The sequence below is a fragment of the Solanum stenotomum genome, chromosome 11, assembly GCF_019186545.1.
Source record: "Solanum stenotomum isolate F172 chromosome 11, ASM1918654v1, whole genome shotgun sequence".
Classification (NCBI taxonomy): domain Eukaryota; kingdom Viridiplantae; phylum Streptophyta; class Magnoliopsida; order Solanales; family Solanaceae; genus Solanum; species Solanum stenotomum.
In genome coordinates this window covers 51,979,961-51,989,405 of record NC_064292.1, presented here as the reverse complement: position 1 = coordinate 51,989,405, position 9,445 = coordinate 51,979,961, and the positions used below count along the sequence as shown (strand labels likewise).

General features: G+C 35.8%; 1 protein-coding gene across 1 annotated transcript in view; it reads right to left on the bottom strand.

Annotated features, from left to right (window-relative positions):
- Nucleotides 1-3,412: 3,412 nt before the first annotated feature.
- The window catches only part of LOC125846052 (acyl-CoA-binding domain-containing protein 6-like), a 64,163-nt gene continuing 58,130 nt past the window's right edge, over nucleotides 3,413-9,445 (bottom strand). The window contains exons 12-13 of the mRNA XM_049525512.1: nucleotides 3,667-3,799; nucleotides 3,413-3,541 (exon numbers count right to left, since the gene is read on the bottom strand). Of these exons, the coding sequence (XP_049381469.1) occupies nucleotides 3,413-3,541; nucleotides 3,667-3,799 (262 nt within the window). The remainder of the gene's footprint in view (nucleotides 3,542-3,666; nucleotides 3,800-9,445) is intronic.

Here is a 9,445-nt window from a genome sequence, read left to right as displayed (position 1 = left end):
GTCTTGTCCCGGCTTCCATCTTTATCAGTTAGAGGCTTCATAGATAGACAATAGAGTTTCAGAAGTCTCTTCATTTATTTTGTTAAATGTTTTGAAGACTAAAGTTGCCTTTTATGGCGAGTTGTATATATATTCTATTATACAGAGTTTTCTTTTGAGTTAAAGATTTGTAAAGTTGAGTTTATAAGCTCTTTTTCAGTTTTAAGCTCTTGTATGCTTAAGTTAGTCTTCCGCTTGGAGTCAGCCAGGATGAGGGTTCGCTTGGGGACCAGCAATGGTCTTCGAGTGCCGGCCACGTCCAGGGTGTAGGCTCGGGGCGTGACACCAAACCAACTGACTGACTGTCTATGAAGCCTCTAAAATACGGAGAGGGATGCTCGGACAGGCCCCACGACATCCTCATAAAACAAAACTTGAGAGAACAAAATAACCGAGTCTTCCGGAATGCAAAGAGGCTCACCACTGACTCTGAAGTACTCAACTGGATCAACGGCGAACCGGATGCTGGCCCTGGGTACCTGTGTCTGCATCATAATAAGATGCAGGCCAACTGGCATCAGTACATTGAATGTACGAGTATGCGAGCTGGAAAGCTAAACCACAACTCAAGCTTGAAAAGAGTACAAAGGAACTCTTACCTTGGCTCTGTACAACTCATGAATAACTGAACTCAATATATAAAGCAATAAGATACATGCAATATATAAAGCTTGTGAAACAGTGTAAACAATTTAGCTTTGCTAAAGATAAAACAATAACAAACTCAACTTTACTTATATAAAAGTAATATAACTTTAGTGGGAGTCTCTTTCACCAACAATCACCACTATGAGCCCTAGTGGTGATACAACGTTTTACCTCACGTTGCCCGAGGACCATCCTATACCTTGCCATCGATATAGGAAGCTAATAATACAACGTTTTACCTCACGTTGCCTGAGGACCATCCTATACCTTGCCATCGATATAGGAAGCTAATGATACAACGTTTTACCTCACGTTGCCTGAGGACAATCCTATACCTTTGTCGTGATATAGGAAGCTAACTTTACCAAGTGGATCCACTAGCTTAACTTTACAGATTCATCTAAAAAGTATGACCCGTTAACTCCCATGTTGGCTACATGGCTCTTATGGAGACGCGAGTTGAGTTGAGTTTATAGGAACTCGCGTCTCCAATTCGGTGTTCAAGACTACTCCCAAAAATACTTAGCTCAGAAGTGTTTTAAACACATCTTTCTTTATTTGAGATAATTATTCAAAACTTAGCCCAAAGGCTCTCTTGAAAATCGATGTTCCTTTCTTACTCAAATGTAAAAACATTTAAAAACCTCTTTGGGAAATACATAATTCCCTAATAACTTTCGAGAAATGAACTCGACTTTATGCTCTTGACTCAACTTGAAACTCTTACTTGACTTAACTTGAAACTTGACTTAACTCTTTACTTGACTTGAAACTCTTGGGCCTTAAATAACGAAGTTAAACATTCAATAAAGACTCATGACTTAACTTTAAAACTTGCTTGACTCCCTTCTTGAACTTATAGACTCACCCCTTAACTTCATTTGACTTGGAAACTAACTTTCCTTGAATCGGAATTATGAATTCAAGGTGTTTGATCACATGATATGGATGAGTTCTTGATGTTTAGATATGCCTTGGAGTGTCAAAAACAACTATAAAACATAGGTACAATACCTAGGAACATGCATGAGAGAGTGGGGAAAGAATGGGAAAACTTGGCGCTCTTGGCGCTCTGAGAGGCACGGAGCGCCAAGCCAAAAACTTTAGAGATGGCCTGCTGGCGCTCTGAGTGGCGCGCCGCCCCAAGGGGGAAAGTTCAGAGTCCCTCTTGGGGCGCGCTGACAGGCGCGACGCCCTACCCTTTTTCCCCGAAAACTTGACTTTTCTCCTTAGTTTTCTCCAACTCTAAACCTTCTACACCTCAAAGTTTCCATCCCCAAACACTTAAAACCATAAACCTCTCAATATAACATAGATTCAACTCATAAACACCACCGGAAACACACACCAAACCAACAAGAACTACAACACAACACAACTACAACTTCAACAATTCCAACCAACAACTTCAACAACAAAATCAATCTTTTCTCAAATCATAAAAATGAGTTTGGTGTGTGGGGTAAATGATCAACCCACACAAAGAACTCACATACCTAATAGGGATCACCCCCGACGATATCCACGACGAAAACTTGCTTCTTCTTCTTCTTCTTTCTCTCCTCTTCTCTTCTTCTTCACTCTCAAACCCTTACTTTCACTCCTTAAACATGAGGAAAACTGATCACAAATAAGTCTTACACCTTAATATATATCCAAAGACAAGGCTAGGGAAAAGACCAAAATACCTTTACAATTTTCCGGACCGATTTCCTGCCAACTGCCCAACTTTAAAAGGGCATAACTCGCTCATACGAACTCGGAAACGAGCAAACTTTATGGCGTTGGAAAGATCATTCCACGGACTTTGCAAACATAACTGTAAAAACACCTAGATCATCCTGAGCTAGGAGTTATAACTGTTTAAAGTTGGCCAAAAACTCATTATTTTCCATACTTAGCCAAATTTTTCAGATTTGAAATTTCTTTTTTTTTCACATTTTTCCAAAAATGGCTATTTCCAATTTCAAGTTTTTTCAAAGTTATTTCAAATTGTCGGATGTTACAGTATACAACTGCTTCTGTTTGTATAAAGTGAGAGAAAAATGTATATACACATGCAAATATATATATATATATATTTGTCCTATACATTTATAATTATACAATACAAATATTTCTCTGCCCAGTTTTCTTTTGCCTTTCTCTTTTTCTCGTTTTATACATACACAGATTATACAATTGATCTTTTGTATACAACTGCTTTCTTTTGTATATGTATAGCGAATTATACAACTGCCTTCTTTGTATATGTATAGTGAATTATACAACTGTTTTTTTTTTGTATATGTATATCGAATTATACATATATATGTTTGTTATGGAGCGCAATTATGCAAATTTTGCTATAGCATACAAATATGAATTTTGTGTTTGCTATATGTGAAAGTTGCTCTTTTTAAGTTAGGTCAAATCAATTATTTTAAAGTTGGGTCAAATCAACTATTTATTATAGTTTAGTATAATACAAATACAGTGTAATATCAACTCACGGATCTCTTTTTAATTTTTAATTTACAATGTACTAATTTTTTTTTTTTACTTTTTAACTCATTTGAATGGTCAATTTATTATTATACAATTTATAGTGTAGTCTAATACAAACAATATATTTAAATGCAACATGACAGATTAAATGCATATCAACATGTATTTAAAAAGATCTATTATTATATCAATAACAAGACCGTAAATTACATTCATCTTAAAAACATAAACAATATATTTAAAATCGAGTAGGGAATTGTGCCTTTGTGTGACCCATTTCCTTGCAAAGACTACATTTTCTAGTCATGCGAGCAGGAGCTATATCCATATCATTCTTAAGTCGGCTTCTTACTTGCACACCAGATGTCTGCATAAATTCAGTATTTGCAATTAAATAAAATGGAATTGGATGCCAATACACTTCATCACCCACAGGGTAAATGTCTCAATGTATGTTTGTTTGTAATATTTTGTACCGTAAAATTTGCTTACATATGACTTTGGCTTGATTTCACTGTGTCCACAAAATTTACTGGCATGTGAGCATGATATATGATAGTTTCTCCATTTTCGACAAGAACATGTCTTACCCTTTGCAGTAACCTTGTGGACATCTCCACCTTTACTATCATGAGCAAAAGTAAGAATTTCAAATACTCTATCACCAATATTGTAAGGCATTATACTATTTGAGTTGTGTTGTTGTTTTTTGCTCTTTTAAGGAATAAAAGAATGTTACTCTTAATGCAAGCTAAAATCTAATGACTTAAATGGAAGAAAAGGCACAAGTGTTTATAGTTATCTTTTTCTATAACTGTCACGACTCAAAATGAGTCGTGAATGGCACCCACACTTAACCTCCTAAGTGGGCGAACCAAGAAATCCAAACCCCAACATATATCAATAACTCAACTACGAATAATAACAACAATAATGTGGCAACTCAAAACTTATTAAAGTAACCAATCAAATAAACCTCTAAAGGCTAACACTTATTATCCCCAAAATCTAAAAGTCATCACATCAAGGACATCTAGTTTTCAAATACTAAGTTCAAGAGTATTAAAGACACCAAAATAAATGAATAAAATAATTTATGTCTGAAAACTAAGGACATCATGCCATGACCAAGAGAATCCAACACGAGCTGGAATGAATAGATCACCCTGGAACTTGATGTGCTGGAGACTGGCTAGAGCTGAGGGCGAGTCAAAGTCATTGATACACTCGTTGCACTACACAAAAGAAAACAAAGAAAAACACAAGTAGGGCTCAGTACAGGGTAACATGTACTGAGTAGATATCATCGGCCAACCCAAAATAGAAACTAATATGTAATAAATAATAGTATAAAATCAACTATGACACTTAGCAGATGGCAAGCAACAAACACATGAACCAGTGTCAACAATACTAAAGTAAGTACATAATCAGTCAACAATATCAAGATCACACATGAGGACTCATGCCTCCAAACCAAACTAATTTGGGAATTGCATTCTTTGAGATTGAGTACATTAAGTTAATTCAATATTTTTTTCCTATAATGTCACCGTGTCGGAACGTGACACTCCGATCCAATTATACCATGTCGGAATATGACACTCCGATTCAATAATACCGTGTCGGAACGTGACACTCCGATCCAATTATATTGTGTCAGAACGTGACACTCCGATCTAATAATATCGTGTTGGAACTTGACACTCCGATCCAATAATATCATTTATTATCACCATTTTTCAATTCATTAACAATATTTCATCGATACTTCTTTATTCAAGGCATCACTTCGATAGAGAGGGTTCAAGATTATAAATTTCACGGTCTCAGGATTTCAGGCCAATCACAAACCACACAACCAAGCTACACAATCACACAATCAAGTACATAGAGAACTTCACAATATCATCCAATGCATATCAATCATTATTAAGAGTTTATCTATCAAATAGAATAAACCATAACCTACCTCCACCGAAGAACCAAAGTCAAGCAGGCTACTTCTCCAATACTTTTCCTTTCCTCAATGCCTCCGAACCTTTCCAATCTATCAAGTATATATGCATAATTTGTAAGTTAACGAGTCTATAAACATGTCACGACCCGAGCCTACACCCTGGACGTGGCTGACACTCGAGAATCATTATTGGTCCCCAAGTGAACCCTCATCCTCGATGACTACAAACGGAAAACTGATTCAAGCATACAAAGCTTAAAAACTTAATAAAATCAATAACTCAAATACAAAGCTTTAACTCAAAAGAAAACTCTGAATAAAAATAAGATATTCAGCTCGCCATAAAATAGGCAACTTAGGTCTTTAAAACATTTAATAAAATAAATGAATAATACAGACTTCTCAACTATACTGACTATCTATGAAGCCTCTAACTGATAAAGATAGAAGTCGGGACAAGACCCACGACATCCTGACTAAACTGAAAGTAAATGAAATCCTCCGAAAATAATGAGCTCACCATAGCTAACTTGAACTCCCGGATGTATCAACGAATCTCCTATTGATGATCCTGAATACATGTGTCTGCATCATGAGAAGATGCAGGCCAAATGGCTCAGTACGTGGAATGTACGAGCATGTAAGAGGAATTCTAAAGCATAAACATAAGCTTGAAACTTAATAAAAAGGAAACATACTTACCTCTTCTCAAACTTACTCAACTCAAGGAATACTCAAGGATATTCAAAACTACTCAAACTTATTCAACTCAGAAGTATTCAACGATAAGATACTCGACTTCAAAGATATGATACTCGACTCAAAGATATGATACTCAATTTGAAATACTCAACTCTGGATACTCAACTCAATTATTCTATCTAGGCACACATGAAAAATTATCACTTAATTGGAACCTCATCCGGTAATATACCATCTCGATACACCTCTTAATGTTGTTGTTACTCTTGTGACTTAGCCACACTTCACTGCCCTTATCTAAAGGTTAGGGTCTCTCACCTGTACCACTCATATTCATTGGAGCTAACATTTCAATTCCTCACCTACTCTATGCCAAGTCTACAAGATCAAAGATCAAGACTAACATCATCACCCTCATGTTGTCATTCTTTTGATCATGACACTCATCTAGAATTCAAGCTTAATATTTATGACTAAACCCGAATATCAATATGATTGCTCGCCTACTATACTATACCTCATTACTTAATCAGTTCTATAACCTTCTGTACATCAAGACCCTCTCAAACATATCATAAGCCTGGTTTATATCTATCCCTTCATGAATACTCTGCTCTCTTATCCAACACATGAATTTAGTCTCCTCTAATGTGATGGCACATCGACATCAACTCTATTCTGGTTAACAAACATATACTCTATCTCATCTTGACTAGCAACTCTTACTCTACCCATAAGGAAAACCTCTTCATTAAAAACATATTAGGTGCATGATTATAGTAATATAGCTCTTCAAAACATTATTTCCCTTTCTTAAATCACTAAACCTCTGCATACTTTCCTCTAACTCTAGGCTCTTTCACTACTACTATTCATGATCTCGTAACTCATGTTACCTTTTGGGGTGGAAATATTACCCAAGATCTAAACATACCTCCTCATAAGGATCTCAGTTGAAACAAGGCTTAAGGAAAAGAGTACAACTCGCTTTTAGCTCAAACGCACGATTCATATGAATATGAGTGCATTNGGGCATGAACGACTCAATGCAAGGTTTTCAATAACCAAAGATAGAACTCAATACTTGGAACTCAAGAACTTCACTGGTAATACTCGTTGCAAGAATACTCAACTCAAAGGGTTCATGCGAAATTATGAGCATGAACTACTCAACTCAATGACTCAAAGATACTTCTCATCTCAAGACTGTTTGACTTATAAGGTCCATGCGGAATTATAGGCATGAACGATTCAACTCAAAGACTTCATGGGTAATATGTAATAGTCTCATGATTAGAGCTATAATCTCAAATGGGTTAGAAACTCAATACTTAAGACTTAGGACATGAAGATATTACTCCTCTCATATATACTCAACTTCTGGAGTTCATGCGAAATTGATGGGCATGAACGACTTGACTCATAGGTCTACATAACATTTTGGAGCTCATGTATACAACTCTTCTCTTTCTCTTACTTACTTCCTCAAAACTTAACTCAAATCTATAATGGATCTCAAAGGATTCACAATTGAACTCTACTTTTAACTCTCACTTAAATGTGAATTATGAATTCAAGAGTTATGGTTCATGCTATGAAAGATCTCAATAACAATATAGCTATTCAATAATTAGGAATAGAACTTTTAAAAGGAACATGAATTCAGGAACTCAAAATCAACTTATCTCAAGAACACTCAAATCTAGGGAAAGTATCCTAGATTACTCTTTTACTGATATGAAAGTAGATGTAGGGCGTGAGGACGAACTAGTCCAACACTATGATAGCCTTACATACTAGAAGAACAAGATTCTTGAAGATTCTTGAAGAATCTTTAAGAATCTTGAAGAATAACTTGATTAGAAGCCTTGAAATCCTAGCTTGAAGGTAAACAATAAAGAAAACCTTTCTTGAGATTCTTGAATTAGTTTCTTGAAATCTCTATGGCCAAGAATTATGATTTTCATTAGTGAAGATGAAAATCTGATTGTTTTGAGCCTTTTATTAGTCAAGAAATTCGTTTATGGTTTTCTTGGAGGTAAAAAGACAAAAACGACTCTTTTTAATATTTTCCCGTCGGCTAATTCGTAACAACACTGTATAGGTTACTAAAATAGTCATAACTTTTTACTCAGAAATTGGATTGACGCGAAATTGGTGGTGTTGGAAAGTAGATTCAAAAATCTTTAATTGGAAAGGTTATGGCTCACATAACTCTTTATATTATAAGAGATATGGTCGTTTGAAATTGACCCAAGTAGAATCTTACATCAAAACTTAATCAAACTTCAAGAACACATATCAATAACTCATCAAGAACTTAAATCTTTAAATTTCAAGAACGAAAGTACGCTGAATAAATCATAATTGTCATGTGGGTAAAAGAACTCAACACTATGGAAGCTTACATACCTCTTAGGGATGGCGAAAATCCGCAACTAAACTCAAGAGCGTCGACGAACGCCTTCATCCTTTCCTCTTTTCTCCTCTTCTCTCTTCTTTTCTCTTCTTGAACTCTCAACTAAATATCACGATCCAAATTGAGTCATGAGTGGCACCCACACTTAACCTCCTAAGTGGGCGGACCAAGGAATCTAAACCCAACATATACCAATAATTCAACTACGAATAACAACAATAACGCGAAAGCTCCAAAATTTATCAAAGTAACCAATCAAATAAACCTCTAAAGTCTATTACATATTATCCCCAAAATCTGAAAGTCATCACATCAAGGACATCTAATCTCTAAATACTAAGTCTAAGAGTATCAAAGACACCAAAATAAATGAAATAAAGTAATTTGTGTCCGAAAACTATGGACATCAAGTCATGACCGAGAGAATCCAACACAAGCTCGAATGAATAGCTCACCCTTGAACCTGATATGTTGAGACTGGCTAGAGCTGAGAGCGAGTCAAAGTTGCTGGTACACTCGTTGCACTCCATAAAAGGAAAACAAAGAAAAATACAAGTAGGGCTCAGTACGGGACAACATGTACTGAGTAGGTATCATCGGCCAACCCAAAGTAGAAACTAATATACAATGAATAATAGTATAAAGTCAACTATAGCACTTAGCATGTGATAAGAAACAACAACATGAACAAGTGACAATTGAAGCAAGTACGTAATCAATCACAATATCAAGCACACACACGAGGACTCATCCCTCCACATCACACTCGTTTAGGAAATGCGTTCATTGAGATTGAGTACATTAAGTTAATTCAATATCATTTTCCTTTAATGTTACCGTGTCGGAACGTGACACTCCAATCCAATTATACCGTGTCGGAACATGACACTCCGATCCAATAATATCGTGTCGAAATGTGACACTCCGATCCAAAAATACCGTGTCGTAATGTGACACTCTGATCCAAAAATACTGTGTCGGAACGTGACACTCCGATCCAAAAATATCGTGTCGGAACGTGACACTCCGATCCAATAATATTATTAATTTATCATTTATTATCACCACTTTTCAATTCATTAATAATATTACATCAAGCCTTCTTTATTCAAGGCATCACTTCGATAGAGAGGTTTTCAGATTATAAATCTCACGGTCTCAGGATTTTAGACCAATCACAAACCACACAA